At 36.3% G+C, this 18,837-nt stretch overlaps 1 protein-coding gene across 1 annotated transcript in view; it reads left to right on the forward strand.

Moving 5' to 3' along the window:
* The window catches only part of adgrf3b (adhesion G protein-coupled receptor F3b), a 20,088-nt gene continuing 1,251 nt past the window's right edge, over nucleotides 1-18,837 (forward strand). The window contains exons 1-17 of the mRNA XM_038269004.1: nucleotides 1-160; nucleotides 1,971-2,028; nucleotides 2,188-2,200; nucleotides 2,373-2,501; nucleotides 6,355-6,507; nucleotides 6,679-6,722; nucleotides 6,807-6,859; nucleotides 8,070-8,191; nucleotides 8,799-9,029; nucleotides 10,284-10,507; nucleotides 10,581-10,749; nucleotides 10,907-11,106; nucleotides 11,365-11,556; nucleotides 12,223-13,533; nucleotides 16,626-16,664; nucleotides 16,833-16,862; nucleotides 16,946-17,028. Coding sequence (XP_038124932.1) covers nucleotides 1,978-2,028; nucleotides 2,188-2,200; nucleotides 2,373-2,501; nucleotides 6,355-6,507; nucleotides 6,679-6,722; nucleotides 6,807-6,859; nucleotides 8,070-8,191; nucleotides 8,799-9,029; nucleotides 10,284-10,507; nucleotides 10,581-10,749; nucleotides 10,907-11,106; nucleotides 11,365-11,556; nucleotides 12,223-13,533; nucleotides 16,626-16,664; nucleotides 16,833-16,862; nucleotides 16,946-17,023 — 3,039 coding nt within the window. The 5' untranslated portion in view covers nucleotides 1-160; nucleotides 1,971-1,977 and the 3' untranslated portion in view covers nucleotides 17,024-17,028. The remainder of the gene's footprint in view (nucleotides 161-1,970; nucleotides 2,029-2,187; nucleotides 2,201-2,372; nucleotides 2,502-6,354; nucleotides 6,508-6,678; nucleotides 6,723-6,806; nucleotides 6,860-8,069; nucleotides 8,192-8,798; nucleotides 9,030-10,283; nucleotides 10,508-10,580; nucleotides 10,750-10,906; nucleotides 11,107-11,364; nucleotides 11,557-12,222; nucleotides 13,534-16,625; nucleotides 16,665-16,832; nucleotides 16,863-16,945; nucleotides 17,029-18,837) is intronic.

Raw genomic sequence — 18,837 nt, forward strand, 5'->3', positions numbered from 1 at the left:
AGCATAAGCCAGTGCTGCAGACGAATGTGAACACTTATTTCTGATTGCTGATCGGCTGTTGGTAGATATGGAACTACATTCTTACTTGGTTAGCTAGTTGCAGCAAAGCAAATACTTTAAAAACTTTTTTTTTTCTGAGTGCTGGTCAGAGCAAACAGAGGTAAGAGCTGTTTTTAATGGATTCATTACTTTATTTTGGATATCTTAACATTGTTTAACATCTCTGTAAGGATTTTAATCTGTTAAAATGAGCTCAGTTTTATATTTGTAAATTTTACTTTTCACTGGATGAAGTTACACAAATAAAGGCAGCCTATGTTGAAGTTTTTTTTTAGAATTGTATTATATTTCCAGTATCTCTTTAAACCTCAAAGCTATTACTTTTATTTAAATAATATAGAGGTGGACATCTACTTCAAATATAATAGATGCACTCTGCAGGATTTTATTGAGAAATCTGCTATAGTGACTTAGTGGATAAGTTTATAGAACAACCTACTTTATCCCAGCAGTGTACATTTATTTAATTCAATTTAACTTGTGTTTTTTGTTTTTGTTTGTTTGTTTGTTTGATTTTTGTTTTTTTTTTGTAATAGAAGTACTGATGTTACACAAAAACTATAACCAGTAGCCTCAGTCCTGTTTCATAAATCAGCTGTGGAACAATGACCAATAGCAGGGACTGTCATCATCCAACAGTAAAATATTGTGGCTAAAGAATGAGCTATTTACAGGCTTCTTCATGTAGGGTTTTTTTTTTACAGCTGCCTCTGTGGGCAGGAGTTAGCAGTTCCCTGTACCAGAAGCAGTAAAAAAACACCGACTTGTTTACATTCATAGACAAGATGCAAAGTAATGCAAACGTGTTTGCCTAGGAAAATACGAGCCAAGCAGCTTCAGCAGAAAAATAAATGAGAGGGTTTATGAAATGAATAAAAAAAGTACAGTCTATAAAACTGGTAAATACAGACCAGGAAATATAGTAGAAGCTTAAATAAACCAGGATAATGGCATTGTTCTGAAGAGGATAACCGTTTGGGGTTATTCAGTTTGACTTACTAAGCCGTAATAGAGAATGCTGATTTGACCTTACCAGTGTAGCGCTAAATGGTTAAATCATGAGTTATAAAGTGAAATACCAGGTCACAAAAAGTCTTAGTCTTCTTTCCAACTTTTTTTTTTAATAATTCAAAATGCAACAGTAATATATTTATCTATCTATATATCTATGTATTTTTAAACAACATTAGCAAGCATATATATTTTTCCATTGATTTTAAATAGCAGCAGAAGAACGATTATTTCACATATTTAGGACTATTTTGACTCTACTGTTGTATAAACAAAAATATGTAAATATATGTATAATTGAATGTATGTATAAATAAGTTAAAACAATCCATTTTTTATGCCTCACCATACATATATGTATTACTAAGCATGTCAGTATTGGAGAATAAATACAACTTTCCTTTTGTTCTGTTGCTTGTTTGTTTTGGGGGAATTTTAAGGACATTTATATGCATATTATCCCTGGCAGGTTAAAGAGTAGAGAGAAATATATGATTTATTCACGTTAATACTTTTATGCATTTAGTTCAATGCCTTTACAAAAGGGCCAGCATTAACCTTTTTTTTTTTTATTTCGCATTAACTTGTTAGTTTGGTTTTACTGGCTCTTCTGGCTGTGGTTGTGAAGTAAAAGTATTATTTATTAGACCGGTTCAAGTCTGAATTTAACTTTAAATGGAAAGTTCCCACATGCATTAATGACTCAATACCCGTTACAGCCACCTACTATTACTAAAACTAAAGATCTTATTCAAAGTTATTTTTTTAAACGAATTATTATCATATTTAAGGTGAATTTGGTTGTTATATTTGTGATCCCCCACCAAATGAGTTTGACAGAACATATAGAGATCTCATTTAACAAATATTCTTCTATGTCGTCTGTATTATCCTACCAGAGGGACAATGTGGACCAAACAGTTTCTGTTCGTGGTGGTAATCCTGGGCATGTATCAGGTAGAGATATCCCTTCTCTACTTTAATATAACTGTACAGCCTGCATTATTTGCTCATAAGAAAATGTAAAGAACATATAAGAAAAACAAGATTTGATTCAATAAAATATTTGACGCTCTGAGACCCATTTTTGGCATTTCCTTGTTTTTGCCTTCGCAGGTTATTTCACAAGGTGAGATTGCTGACAGCACATTTTTCTGCTCTACTGTAACTCAGCACCTGTATCCTTTGGTTTAATCAATAACTGATTCCTTTCATCCACAGTCAGTCATTTTATTAAAGATGGCAAACTAAATCTTTGCTTTTGTTCTGTTTTTCCCTCTGAAATTGCCCCTGTGCTAAAGACATTTACGTCGCTGAAGTAATGGTGGAGAGCAACGTCACACTGAGCTCTGAAAACATCCTGGCAAGTTGGAGCAAAGACACAACTATTACAGCAAACACTGTGATAATCAGCAGCGAACTGGTTGCAGGTATTCTTTCTAAACAATACTTTCAGTCTTAAGTTGCTTTAGTATCACTAGTGTGGTCTCCAAACTTGCAGAACACAAAAATCAATTAAATAAAAAAGTATTTTTTATCTGTTTCTACCTGTTGGAAAGTTATTTAGGTATGCGATAGCTTAATGCAGGAATGGCAAAAAAAAACATCCTTAAGATGTGGAGACCTTTATGTTTCTGGCTCCAACACAGCTGAATAGAACCTTAATTATGTCATAAGTACGTTACCATGTTTTACAGAGGTTGTAAAGTGAACCATTCATTTGATTCAGCAGTGTTTAAACAAGGATACATCTCTTAATGACTGGAGTTGGTCAATCCTATTAATCCTTTTTATGAAAAAAAAAATGAATTTTCAGGAAAAGGTACCTAAGATTTTTGTGTTTTGGAGAGTTTGCTTTTTGATTCTGGGTGTGGAAGACATTTTAAAGTCCTTTATTACAAAAGAGAACGAGTTAAAGGTCACTCATCTTTTTTGACAAACAAGTGAAAAAAAAGGAATACCAAAAATAAATTTTTTTTATAAAAAGCCTGTGAATTAAATGGATTTGAAAGAATGTGTGAATGGAGTGGGGCTAAATATCTAAATTATTAAAACTAACTTACCAATCAGATTCTGTCCCCCTTCTATGGTTGGATGCCTCAGGATCTGGGTATCTCTAGAGCCAGCAGCTCCAACCTGTATGACTTAGGACTGGAATTGCAGACAATGGATACATAAAAATTTATTCAAGTTCTGCTAATTGCCTCATTTTGGGCACCCTTTTTACTACGTATTTTCTATAATGGGCAGAAGCATATGCTATCGGTCTGTGACAGTGTATGTCACTTCCGCAAAAGCGCAATTCATTTAGGGTAGTTAGCGCCATTTCTGTGGTGAAGAGACAGCAGCAACAAACAAAAGAAAACTAACAGAGAGTAGAGGTGTTCTAGTTGCTTCTTTGGAAATAATGGGACACTGGTGCTGCGTCAAAGGATGAAATAGTAATTCTAAACAGAAAACAGCAGATGGGGCCGTACGGTTTTTCGTATTCCCCACTTGGAAAAAAAATACGGACCGCAGACAGAGGACTTAACAAAGAGGCGTCGGGCTGCATGGGTCGCTGCTGTAAGAAGGAAAGACATCACGTTTCATAAAATATCTCCTCATGTTCGTGTTTGCTCTCGGCATTTTCACAAAGGTAAGTCCTTATAAATATACACTAATAGAAATCAACACGCTGAAATGGTTTGCTTATAAAGTTGCAGGAGTTCATGTAAACCTACTAAAACATGCTGTGGAAGAGAAGCGGAAAGTGATGTTTGTTTTATTTCTTTTTTAGACCGCTAAAATTTAATAAATAATGCATTCTCTGTATATAATCATTTACACAATCTGCAATACAAATATATTTTTTTATGAATAAATATATATAAATACAGTGTACATATAAAAACACTGTACATATAAAAACACTGTACATACCCACTCATCAGCCAACTCACTGCATTTATTCATCCTGTGCAATCTACTTAAGTTTATTTATTATAATCCTTTGTTCGTCCTGTAAGCTTTTCAGTTTATTTATTTACCTCTGGCCTTACTAGTCCGATGTACTTGTGCTGTTTTGGTATAGCAAATTTCCCCACTGTGGGAAACATAAGCATATCTTATTTTATAACTCATCTAATCTAATGGGCTCTGTTATTTAGGTGCTTTATATAGTGTTTTGAATAGATGTGTAAAACACTCAACCTTTCATCTACTTTGCAGGTCAACCCGCATATGAGATGATGGAGACTGACCCAGACTGGGCTCCATCCCTGCATCTGGGCCACACTGACATCAGACCAACAGACACAGACCGCTCTTTAAGACGTGGTTATCGGGAACAGCTGAAAAAGAATGCCCTGCAAGCAACTGAAACGGGGCTCCATCAGGCTGATGAAAGGACAGGAAGGACAGACAGAATGTAACCTGTGTGTGCTCAGGTGTGCAGAGATGAACCGTCTTTTGGAAGAAAACAGAGAGCTGCGGCGTGAACTTGATGAGCTACAGATCTCTGATTGCTTCTTTGGAGACAGTAATGAAAAAGTCAAGTACTATACGGGTCTACCAAACTTGGCAACCTTTATGGCTTTGTTGTTTTATGGCCTCTCATGTCTGCTCAAAATAAAATTCTCAGTCCATTTCAAATGCTTCTGTTAACCTTCATGCGTCTGATATTGGATCTGCCCTCACAACACCTTGCTTATCTCTTCTGTGTTTCACCAAAGACAGTGTACAGAACATTCAATGAAATGCTGTAATTTTTATATGCAAATCTATTGTGCAATTGTGTGGCCAGATAGAGACACCTTGCACAAAATTATGCCTCATCAGTTTGTGGAGGCCTTTGGACATACTGTAGAGTCACAGTGATTAGTGACTGTTTTGAAATTTTCACAGAGAAACCAGCTAATAAATGAATGCAAGATCAAGTACTGTTTCAACTTTATTCTTCTTTTTTTATTCTTCTTTTCACACAAATAGAATTTTGCTTTTTTTAAAGTTACTTTTGAAAAATAACAGCAAAACAAATATAAGTTTCACCATCACTTCAAATATTAACAATGTTTCTGAGGTTGTAAAAATGTGTGTACAATAAAGAGTGGATTTGAAATTTGAAACAAGTGTTGTTATTATCTTTTCAATCAAGCAGAGAATTTATGAAAATGCAATACAAAATCTCAAATACATAAATAATGCAGAACAGTGCAGGGCTTCAAATGTTTTACTTTGTCTTCCTCCCTCGTATATAGCCGATTGCTCTTTAGATTAAATTAGAAGATTTTCATTTTCCCAGGACTTGTTTTCACTGTGGTCTGTGGTCTTCTGTAGAGATATTACCTAACGGGTGATATCTGTGAAGAAGACTGCAGATCCCAGTGAAAACAGGCCTGGATAAAGTGAACAGCAAATACAGTGTGCAACTTATCAATGTGCAAAAATTATGACAAGTTTTTTCGTTCAGCCTGATGAGCAGCACAAACTGCTCTAATAACTGCAGCTATCTGTGCAACTGCCCACAACATCTGCCTTGTCACTATAATAATAATATATAATATCGTTCCCTAGCAGCTTTAGAAAGTTTGTCTGGGTAGGGTATCCGTTCAGTTTTCTTGTTCTTTTCCATTTAACTGATAATCCTCACTGCTGGCAGCGCTCTCCTCTTGTTTTCTGCTGTTTTGTTTTTCTTCCGCTCACCACAAAAATGGCGCTAGGGGGCGTGTCAGTCACGTGTCTGACAAAGACCGATTGCAAATATGCTAATACTTTTTACAGACATTCTCTGAAAATGCAAACATTCAGTGTAGCAGAACATTAGCAAGGAATGACTATCTATACTGCATTGGCATTTACTAAAAAAACAAAAGCTACCTCATAATATAATGCAGACACTATTATGTTTCAAAGGGAAGGTGATCAGCATTACCTTTTAAACTCATAGTGTTTTTTTGTAGACCAAAAAGCCTGGTTTTCCCAGCTTTGTTTTCAGCCAACTTTTATGCACTACATTCTGTTGGTGTATAACATTAAAAATTGGCTAAGGTTTGTATAGTGTTACTAAAGATTAAAAAATTCAAACCCCTAGTTATTTTTATTGATGGCAGATTTAGGCCAAAACTAATTAAATTTTCGGTTGAAATCAAAAGCCATGTTGGATTGCATTTTTCACTAAGATATCAATGGTAGCAATACAGGATTTGAGAAATAAAGCAAACATTTTTAGATTGGTGTCACATTGTTCGTCAGCTGAAATTTAAATACCATGGTTTTGTTTTCTGTATTTCTGTCACCTCCTAGAATGCCTAGTCATTGGGGAGGACTACAGCTGTAACTGCTCTACAGGCTATGCTTGGAGTAACGAGGTCTGCTACAGCTATGGTTGCTGCAACGAAAGTACATGTAAACAAAATGTGTCTCAGGCAACATCCATATGTGTGCCCAAGACTAATGGTAATAAAGTATTTTCTTATACTAATGAGCACATCTATATTCATTTCTAAAATAAAAATCTGTTATTTAAAGGAGGAAAAAAAAACACTAAAATACCGTACAATGTATAATTTAACATGTTCTAATTGTTATATAAGAATAAACTAATGGCAATGTTTGTAATTATCACAGTTCTCATCATCGTATCGGCACCCACTAGTATCACAGTCACAGATGTATGTCTCTCTCTTCTAAAAATAAAGCTGATATATCCGTTCCAATATTAGCTCATGTAATAATGAAATTCTTTCTTTTCAAAGATTAAGAAGAAACTGACGGAGATGAATGCCGTGAATGGTTCAATCGATAACAGGTAATGTACTTCCTGATTTTATCATTAAAGTTCATTAATTGTATAATCTATTGGCAAAACAGATGGTTGGCTGTAAAATTACACCCTTGGCATCAGATTTATCAGATTTAAGAGAGACAGACAGGCTTACAGTGGTGAGGATAAATGCACAGCTAGAGGTCATGGTTCAGAAACCTTCAAATTGGAGGGTTGTGTTTATGCAGCAGTTTTCCAGTTACAGCATATGCCCAATACACATAGCATAGAAAGTGGAGTCTATGTGTCACTAGGTTCAGTTTTCAGATAGCATGGAATGAAAATCTCTTGCAGTTAATGAAACATAACCAAACCTGGCCTAAGGACCAGGTTGTCTAACACTCAAAACAACCCAGATTTTTGAAACTGACACTGAATTATAGAACTACGGAGCCCCTCTGATGACATGGTCAAAAAAAATGTTTAATTGAGGCCACGCAATAAGTTTAACGTGCGCACGAAATACTTATTAATAATATCAATAAATCCGCCCCTGTTTTCAGGCTTATGTTAACTGTAATGACTTATCTTGGACAGGCTGCTATGTAAACGGGCCTTTAGTCCTTCATTTAGCTATGCTGCGGTTGTTTACACTACGCCTTTTCCACCTAAAATGGCGTCTTAGCAACAAATGTCACGTGACTGGCGGAGACCGACTGGGTAAGCAAATCGAGCACGCCTTAGACCTTAGAGAAGGCGCGCTCGATTTGCTTACCCAGTTGTCCAGGAATTATATTAATATTATTAATAAGTATTTCGTTCGCACGTTAAACTTATTGCGTGGCCACTAAGTAGTATTTCGTGCGCACGTTATACTTATTGCATGGCCACGAAATACTACTTCGTGCGCACGAAATACTACTTCTTGGCGACAATTAAAAATTTTTTCCATGTCATCAGAGGCTCCGTATAGAACTGAAAGTAAAAATACACAAACTGCACATTTTCAAAGCAAACAAATAAATAAAAAAATAAACAAAATCAGTTAAATTTAGTGAAATTTATTTTCAAGCTTATGCCTTTAATTGGAAATTAAGTCAATATAGATTCATGTAGGGTTTGACAAATTCAGTTTCTAATGGCAAAATTTTCTACCCATACTTCACAGCATTATTATATATATTACTTTTATTTTTCCTAAAAACATTCCTGTTTATTAACTGTTTTTTTTTATTCTGTTCCTTAAATTATCTAGCGTCCATCCCACAATTCCTGATTATAATGAATTTAAGGTGAAAGTCAATGTTGACGTGAACTCATCCAAGCTTCAAGACCTTCTGGAAAGTTTATCATCATCAATATTAGTTTCTACACAAGGTCAGTACATCTTTTGATACATTTTTTTTCATGTTTTTAAAACCTTGATTTTAAAAGAATTTCTGTATAGTGGCTAACTATGGTTTTACTCGGAATTACTCTAATTTTTCAACCAAATCCCTCAAAACATCCCACAGAGTTTGGAGAATGGTTTCATTTATTGTATTACAAGAAATGTTTTTAGGTGCTTGGACCCTGATTTCCAGCAAAATTGTTGATCTTTGGAGGCTATTTTGGTAGGAAAAATCAAAATAGATAATAAAAAAAAAAATGGGCTTAAGAAAAGTAAATAAGCATAAATACGGCTCTCAGTGATGCTCATGTTCATGTTAACATCTTGATCACTTCATGTTAAATGATATAGCTTGCATTGCTTGGATAAATTGTGATGTTTAAGAACATTATATCCATTTACAGCTGATTCTACCTGTTAATTGTGGTTTTTTTTTTTCTCAAAAAGACTAAATGAAATCAGTGCTTTTCAATCAATCGCTGATATTTTTGTCTTTCAGCATGGCTCAGGTTAAGCAGAAATAGCTGAAATATGTTTTCTCTATATTGAAATGCTTTAATTTAGCAATTGCTCTGTCTATAATTCCTTTCATAGGAATGGTAAACATTAAAGGACCTTCAGCTACAGTGAAATATGAGTCAGATCAAACTTTCAGTTGCACTTTTGAGTACGACTCGGACAGTGCTAGCTGGAACCAAACAAAAGGGACTCAGAACCTTGGCGTCAGAGAAGGACTTCTAACAGAAATAAAGAACTGTCCCCCCACAGTGGATTACAAGTCCTGTTCTGAAATGACTCTAAAAAAAGTGACGGGTGCATGGGAAGGTATGTTTTTTTGTTGTTTTATTTTACCTCACAAGATAACTTTAAACCTTCTTTTTGTCCATGGACCCATTCCTTATATATATGTGTATTTTTTTGGTCCTGATATGATGCCGGAAAGCTGGCTGTGCGGTATTGCATTATTCTACTTGGATGTAAAAAATTGCCATCATGGCTTTGTCAAGCTGCTGCCTACCTTTTTGAAGCAAGAAAAAGACGAATACAAAGTGAATCCAGTAGAAATTTTTATTGCCTACTGTATCTGAAAATGGGTAACAGTAGTTGAATAAACTTTTGGCCCTATTTGTTGGTACTCGCCGATACCGATACCACCATTTTAGTGCTGGATCGAGGCCCCGCCTGATACTGGTATTGGTATTTATTGTGATGACCCCTCCTCCCACCTGCAGCTATAATAACTTCAACTCTTCCAACATGACTTTGTACAAGATTTCAGAGAGTTTTGAAGACATTTCTCACCATTCTTCCTCCCTCATTAAGAATCTGATGGATAACGTGATAATATATTAAGTAATGATATAACACGGGTATCTCCTGCAGAGCCTTTTTTTTTACCTTCCATGTGCTGAATATCTCTTCCTTTCCTCTATGTTTCAAAACATTTTCTGGCAATTTTCACACCCTCCATATGGCATGCATCTGTTTTAAGCAATTTCCTGTTTTTAAATCATTTACTCCAGTGGATAAGATCAAACGGGCATGTTTTACCTTATCCATGTGAGTAAAGTACTAACATTATGCTGGAAAAATGTGAAATCTAGATAAGTCATTTTTTCTTAAAATAAGTGTATTTGTTCTTGAATTGAGGAGGTAAAAGAGACATATTGCCAATAGAACAAGACAATTTACACTTAAAATAAAAAACAAAACAATTGCATTGCCTTATTTCAAGTGCATATTATCTAATTATCTTATTCTAAGATCAAAAATACTTAATCCATTGGCAGATCATTTTATTTACCTACTTAAATTAAGGGTAAACACCCTTAATTAAGGGTACACAGTACACCCTTAATTTAATTTCTTCTTATTTCTAGATTGTTTTTGCAGTGTACATTTAAATATGAGACTGAAAAAGTATAGTTTATTTCAATTATCATTGACTTATAGTTTTTATTTAAATTTTTTAATTACAATTAATTTTATCAGAATTTTGCTTTAGACATATCTACAGTAAGCACATTTCTTTGGGAGTTCAAAAGAACAGAGTTAGAATTTTCCTTTGTGTCCCAACAGGTACATATATGTGTATATTTACCATTGGGAAAATCAGACATACTGCCAGCACTGCCCTGGATGTGGCTCTTCTGCCGGATGAAATCACCATGACATACAGTCCACTCATTGCAGACTGCTCAGAAAAACCAGAGACTCCTGCAAAAGTCACTGTAACAGCAATGATTCCAGAAACCAAAGAAACATATAAGTTGACATGGGAGGAAAATGGAGAACAAAAATCTGTAGAAAATGGTAGAACAAACATTTTTTTTGACTTTCTTAACAAAAAACAACTGAATTATGGGCTTAAAATCACATAACATGCTAATCTATCTTTACTTTACAGTTTCTAGCAAATCCGAATTCAAACACACCGCTTATATCGATTGTAGGAAGGACAATACAATCCATGTTGTGAATGTCACCTTTAAAAACTCAGAGCATCAAATCAAACATAAACACGTTAACATCTCAATATTGCAAGGTAAGGAATACGGTTTTCCATATTTCATTTGTTTGAAAATGTTGCCTTATAGTAATATAACATTTAGAACTGTGTAGCTTTAAAATATTTCCTTTCCAGATATTTGTTTTTAAATATTCCTCCTATTTTCACATCTTCTTAATTGTTTTTCCTCCAGGCCAAAAATCATGTGACTTGGAAACTGAAGATGGAGTGGATTGGCCTAAAACTCCCCTTGAAACAACAGTGGAAAATCCAGAATGTCCTGCAGGCCGGATTGGATTTAGGAGCCGTACCTGTAATAAAAATGCAGTGTGGGAGGATGTTATATCCAAGTGTATCAGTGAGGAACTTGGAAAAGTTGCAAATGCAGCTGAAGTGAGTTCGGCTATAATGTTGCAGGACACAATTTAATGAAAGAGATTTTTCAGATGCTTTGCATGGATTTATGCTGTGTTAGCTGACGCATATAACAATTAAAATCCAATTATTTCCCGCTGTTGAGCACTACTGAGAATTATTTATAAAACAAGGGTACTTCATCTTAATGTTGGAGGATGTGTTTTGTTTTTGTTTTTTCATGCAGTTGCACTTTTTGCACATCTTTTGCTTCTTTATTACTATTTTTTTGTGCAGAACTTTCGGAATGGACTCGGAGCTACTCCAGAGGTGGCTAAATCCATATTTGAAGGGATTAAGAACACCTCTTCTTCAGCTAGCTCTGGTAGTTCTGTTGATGATTTAGCTGACATTGGTGCTTCCATCAACATCTTTGGGGTTATGAAAGATGCATCGAAAAACATTGAACTGGGAGAAGAAATGTTGAATGTAAGTAGATTTAGTTTTTGTGTTCCAATACACAATTTGGAACTTTTGAAACCCATGTATTTGGAAGTTAAAGGTCATCAGGCTTTGTTCGTTGATTAATACAATTAAATACTGTGGAACGAATTTAATCATTGTTGAAAGCATTCAAGCATTATATCTGATATGTCTAAAATAGATGCAAACTGCATCACGATCACGACCACTGCAAAAACAATCTAGAAATAAGTCAACACTTCTTAAATAAGTGTATTTACCCTCATTTTGAGCAGGTAAATAAGATGATCTGCCAATGAAATCAGTGTTTTTACTCTTAAAATAAGATAATTAGATAATATGCACTTGAAATGAGACAATGTTATTGTTTTTTTATTATTTTAAATGTAAACTGTCTTGTTCAATTGGCAAAGTTTCTCACTTTCCTACCCAATTCAAGAAAAAATACACTTATTTTAAGAAAAAAAAAATGACTTAGTTAGATTTACATTTATGACAGTGTGATAAAATCATCTTAGATATGTAAAGACTGTAGAGATATCTTTCTGTCATATCTAATTGTCACTGAATTAAAGCACAGTTAGTTTTTATGCTATAGTAAAACATAATAAATATAACTCAACATGTGATCATACTCTTTCTTTTGTTGTTTTTCTTCGAACTACTTTCCAGGACGTAGTTGAAGCAGCAAGCAATATGGTGAATGCTTCCTGGGATAGCCTACCTGAAGAAAATATTCTTGAGATGTCCTCTCAGTACCTAACTAATGTGGAGGGTTTGGTCAAGGAAATCAAGGTCAACAACAGTGAGGGATTAAACAGTTCAAACCTGGAGCTCAGATTCTGCTCAAATGATGACTGCAGCATATCTATTTTTGGCGTTGGTGTGAATATGAACAAGACCAATGGAACAGTGAAGACCATGGCGGTGAAGAATCTGATGAATAAATTGAAAAGCAAAAAATTACACGGGAAAAACCACAGCAGCCTTGTGCTTTCAGCCACGCTTGTGGACAGCAATGATTCAGATATAAATATCCAAATATTCTTTCCTGATGAGCAACCATCTGCCACAGAACGGATATGTGTTTTCTGGGACAATGATGCGAAAGACTGGTCGAGTGAAGGCTGTGTTGCAAACATCACAGATGACAACCAAACACTTTGTATATGCAACCATCTCACTGCCTTCTCTGTCCTCATGGCCAAGAGCGCCAACGTGTCCTCTGAAAGTCTTGAAATGATCACATATATCGGCCTAGGTGTATCCATTTTTTCCCTGCTGATCTTCCTTTTTGTTGAGTCCCTGGTTTGGTCGGCCGTGACAAAGTCAAACCTGTCGCATTTCCGTCACACAGCAGTGGTCAATATTGCCGTCTTTCGCTTGCTTGCTGATTGCAGCTTCTTGGCTTCCATTGAGCCCGACAGCCTCTCTGAAGACATGTGCTTGGGTTTAACTGTCTGCAAACACCTGTTTTATCTAGCCATGTTCTGCTGGATGCTGTGTCTGAGTGTCATGCTGGTCCACCAGCTCATCTTTGTTTTCAGTCCGGTCAGGAAAAGAGTCTTCATGTACCTCTCCAGCATTGTAGGCTATGTTCTTCCAATGGCACTTGTGGGATCAAGCTATGTGTATTACAGATACACTGAGCAGGAATACTTTGATAAAAAGAGCTGTTGGCTAAGGTATGATCGACTGTTGGAAGGCTCCATTCATGCATTTCTTCTTCCTGTAGGCACCATTGTTTTGTCAAATCTCTTCTCCATGGTGGTTGTCATTGTCACCTTGGTGAAGACTTCAGTTCCAGACAGCAGCAAAGCAGATGACAAGGACACAGCCAAGAGCATTCTTAAAGTGGTGGTCTTTCTAACTCCTGTCTTTGGGGTCACATGGATTTTTGGCTTTGTTTTCCTCATCCTGGAATATGACAGCCCCCTGCATACGCCTGTAAACTACATTTTCACCATCCTCAATTCTTTCCAGGTAATTTAGTCATAATTATCACATTAAGCTGCTGAGATCATAATGAGTTGGACTGTCAAAACGCCGCTGATCTGAGCTTATTCTCTATAGAGATACGAAAGTGATGGGTAATGGCCGTTTACTGCATGTGTATTTATTACAGATTTATGATGTGAAAGGGGCTTCTAGGTCATAAGGATACCACCCGAAACCTAAAACCCAAATTGATTCCCAAAGACTAGCAATGCCAATTCAAAAGGAAATTTAAAGTCAACAGTAGTCATACACCAATTAAGATATGAACTATCTTTATTATCAATGAGGAGCATTTATTCCTTAAGTGCATATAAATGTACTCTGGTCTGGATTCCTAAAAAGTTTATATTTTGTCGATTAAATAAAAATACTCCATAACCAGAACTTGCAGCCAGTCCTTGCTATCTAAAACCATTTAAGACATACACTATATTGCCAAAAGTATTTGCTCACCTGCCTTGACTCACATATGAGCTTAAGTGACATCCCGTTCCTAATCCATAGGGTTCAATATGACGTCGGTCCACCCTTTGCAGCTAGAACAGCTTCAACTCTTCTGGGAAGGCTGTCCACAAGGTTTAGGAGTGTGTTTATGGGAATTTTTGACCATTCTTCCAGAAGCGCATTTGTGAGGTCGCACACTGATGTTGGACGAGAAGGCCTGGCTCTCAGTCTCCGCTCTAATTCATCCCAAAGGTGTTCTATCGGGTTGAGGTCAGGACTCTGTGCAGGCCAGTCAAGTTCATCCACACCAGACTCTGTCATCCATGTCTTTATGGACCTTGCTTTGTGCACTGGTGCACAGTCATGTTGGAAGAGGAAGGGGCCAGCTCCAAACTGTTCCCACAAAGTTGGGAGCATGGAATTGTCCAAAATGTCTTGGTATGCTGAAGCATTCAGAGTTCCTTTCACTGGAACTAAGGGGCCAAGCCCAGCTCCTGAAAAACAACCTCACACCATAATCCCCCCTCCACCAAACTTTACACTTGGCACAATGCAGTCAGACAAGTACCGTTCTCCTGGCAACCGCCAAACCCAGACCCGTCCATCAGATTGCCAGATGGAGAAGCGCGATTCGTCACTCCAGAGAACGCGTCTCCACTGCTCTAGAGTCCAGTGGCGGCGTGCTTTACACCACCGCATCCGACGCTTTGCATTGCACTTGGTGATGTATGGCTTGGATGCAGCTGCTCGACCATGGAAACCCATTCCATGAAGCTCTCTGCGCACTGTTCTTGAGCTAATCTGAAGGCCACATGAAGTTTGGAGGTCTGTAGTGATTGACTCTGCAGAAAGTTGGCGACCTCTTCGCACTATGCGCGTCAGCATCCGCTGACCCCGCTCCGTCAGTTTACGTGGCCTACCACTTCGTGGCTGAGTTGCTGTCGTTCCCAAACACTTCCATTTTCTTATAATACAGCTGACAGTTGACTGTGGAATATTTAGGAGCGAGGAAATTTCACGACTGGATTTGTTGCACAGGTGGCATCCTATCACAGTTCCACGCTGGAATTCACTGAGCTCCTGAGAGCGACCCATTCTTTCACAAATGTTTGTAAAAACAGTCTGCATGCCTAGGTGCTTGAATTTATACACCTGTGGCCATGGAAGTGATTGGAACACCTGATTCCAATAATTTGGATGGGTGAGCAAATACTTTTGGCAATATAGTGTATCTTGAAATATTAGCTCATCTCTAACAAAGGACTGTTTTAGTAAATCTATAAAATGGCAGCCATGTTGGTGCTACCTGATGGTAAATAAATAAAACCAGCAAACATTGAGCTACTGAAATTATTTAGAGCCCAATTCCAACATCTTGAAAAAAGCTTTTGCATGAACTCAATATTCAGTGGCTCTCATAAATGCAAACTTCCCTGATGAGAATTCAGGTGTTTCAGTAAGTTGGATAAAAAGGACCTTGATTAATAATTCTTAAATATTTTGCATCCCAGCTGAAATAAAAGGCTTTGCATCCTTAAACCACTACATCCTTTGTTGTTATTATTTTCTTTATTTTATCATATATATAATTTTAGGCTTTATTAATAGCCATCGAAGATAAAAACAACCTTAAAATGATTTTTATCAGTCAGTAGAAAGATGAGCTGCAAGGCAACATGTAGCAACACCGAAAGTGATGCAACCGTGGGACATTAATCTGCTGTAATTTCCACATGTCTCGACTGACAAGTAAAGTTATTGAACAGATTTTATTGCAATTACACCATGTCAGCCTTTTTAAAATCTACATAAACCTTATGATAAAATCTGTTTGGGTCTAGCAGGAACCAAAGTAGAACCACAAATTCAAAGGCGTAATATGGCACCAAATTGCTCTATACACATCCAAAAAAAGGTAGATGAGATCATAAACAAAGTTTTGTTGTCAGCATAGGCCCAAAATCTTCTGTTCTAGATAGCTGAAGGATTTCCTCTTTTGATTTACATCTGAATTTACAATAAAATATCCAAAACTGACGTTTTGAAATGCCTGACCAAAATATAATAGGAATTCTGTAGACTCACACACAGAGGGCTGTCAGTCAGATGTCTTCATAACCTGGTAGTTTTGGAGAACTTTTGCAAGTTAGATGGGACAAAGATTATAAAGTCAAGATGAGACGTGATGAAAGCCCCTACCATTAAAGGGAAAGGCTTCGTTTTAAAAGGTTATTAAACTGTGTCACAGATAAAGAATGTGCACCTGGAGTCAACAAGGTTGTTGAACCTTTTTCAAATTGGTTTTTAGACAATATAAAAAACATTGAAGCTGGGTTTTAGAGTATCCGTAACAAAGCAGTGATTAAACCAACAAAATTTAGACCCTGGTTCTAGACGGAAAGTTTTGACATTTTAGGAAGGAAAATAAGGGAGAGAGCTAATTCTGTGATTACAAAAGGTCTATTAAGAGTGGAACATGTCATCATTGTCTGAAAATGGATGTCCATCAGTGGTCCCTAAGCTTAAATCTGTGACTAACACTAGATTGCCTTGGTGGAAAGCAACAATACTATAATAGGTCTTTTTTATTGCTTGTAATTTAAAGCCTCATGAACCTTTGTTTTCTCATGCAGGGCCTTTTCATTCTGCTAACAGGTCTGGCTGAGCAGAAGGTATGCTTGTCTTTTTAACACATACTACATACTACTACTGTATTTTGTGCATTTAGAGAATCCTTATAAAGCGTTAGAGGAGACAACAAATAAATTGTATGAAATAAAGTTTTACCATGTGGCCAGTATGGAAAGAGGTTGATTTAGTGTTTTTTTTTTTATCTCCAGGTCAGGCAGGAACTTGTTAAGATTGTAATGGTAAGTCCTTTAGCTTAGACACTGAACCATAAAATGAAAGAAACTCCCAGAAAAATAAATTTTGCTTTTGCATCCTTTTTTAGGCAAAAACTGGGCGGGACACTGATAGCATCAAGAAATTTACCAATAGTTCAGCTACAACCTACACAAAAGACAAGTGATGAAGGTAAGATTTCCAGGGACATACATGTTCTGCTGTTGACTAAGACATGAAAAGTGATGTTGCTAAATGTAAATGTTAAGGGAAAATGTTCCTTTACAGAAGAATTGGTGACAATGGGTCCAAAAGAGAGTAAATTAGGAAATCCCCTTCTTAGCTAGCTGTCATGGGTTCATTATGGAGACAAAACAACAATTTCCTTGTACTGTCTGTACAGGTTTCCGGGGATATCGCTTTGATCTTGGACTAAATTAAGCTGCTTAGACTAGCTTACCCCACATTATGGACCCAACACAGCTTTACAGAATTTATTTTCACCATATCACCATATTGTAGGGACTCTGGGTCTGTTATTCACCAATCAGAACCTCATTTGTCCCAGGGGGGAGTATTGGCGAGGGGGTTGGGTCACAATACAATATCATCACAATATTGTAATATCAAGATATATTGTGGTATACTACCCATCTAATATCAAAATGAAATGTAGATATAAAAAAAAGCAATTGCAGTATATTCATTATAAGATACTGATCATTCAGTTATTTTGGTAGCCATGTTGTTTGGGCTTTGTGGCGGTAAAGTAGTGCATTACCCCACCATTGATTTAAGGAAAAAATTCATTTTTTAAATCGATATTAGAAGCTAAATGATCGATATTATATTGGGATCCAAAAATCATGATATATCGTAAAATCGATTTTTTTTTCCCCCATACCCATAATTTTGTCCTTTTATATCTATGATGAAAATATTAATATTATATTCTCATTGGGAATGACTTCGTTCAACCACATCAGTTGTTTTTTCTTCCTTTAAAAAATGTGTAACGCTCAATGTTTATTGTCCTTGTTATTTTGACTCCTAATCAAAGCAAAATAATTCCAAATGACATCTTCCTAGTAGATATTATTATCACAATGGAAATGGATAATTAAATTTCAAAATATCAAACTTCTAGTATGTCATAGGTTTATGCACAAACTAGATGAGTTTTTTTTTGTCTGTGTCATAAACAGCTATTTACCAGAGAACTTGATTTGCATTATCCAGTTCTATAAGAGGGACCATATTATAGTCTCTGTGGAACATGGGTGTTCTTTGGTTAAGGAAATACTGTGGCTATAATTGCAAAAGCGATGCAAACTACTATTGCTAACTTGCTTGTCTGGTTTGTGTCGGATCTACTGCATGCAGAAGAAGGAACAGTGGCTGAACGTCCATCAGTTGGTCAATGATTCAACTGCAGACAGTGGGCAACGTTTATTTAGCTTACTCCAATAACTGGACCTAAAGAGTCACACTGGGTCACCATTTCTTCTGCGATCAGTTATGAATGTCCTATTAACTTCCATTGGGATGCAGTGTGCTGGGCTCCTACTTTTGCTAATTATCAAAGACTTAACTTATAATAGAACTTCTGTAACACATATTCAATTTGAAAGCCTTTTTAGGGAAAATAACACTAGTTTAATTCAACAAAATAATCTTGGACTTAATATTTTGAGTTATCAAGTAGGAATTACTTGACCATGTCATGTTTTACATAAATTTAAAACATAATTATGCAACCTGTACCAACCAAAGAGCCTTAATGTGAAATTGCCTTTGTAACATTAAAACTTATGATTAACTACAAACATCTACAATAGGTAAAACCTGAATTTTATTTTAATTTTAAGGCTTAAAAATAATGGGAAAACTAAACTTCATCTCTGACATGGGAGTTGGTTCGGAGCTCATCTGCCTGGCTGTGTGTTTCCTGGATGGGCCCGCCACTTACAACTGCTTTTTGTATCTCTGCTTCTGTCTCCT

The sequence above is a fragment of the Cyprinodon tularosa genome, unplaced genomic scaffold (assembly GCF_016077235.1).
Source record: "Cyprinodon tularosa strain WSP-4 unplaced genomic scaffold, ASM1607723v1 ctg715, whole genome shotgun sequence".
NCBI classification, from domain to species: Eukaryota; Metazoa; Chordata; class Actinopteri; order Cyprinodontiformes; family Cyprinodontidae; genus Cyprinodon; species Cyprinodon tularosa.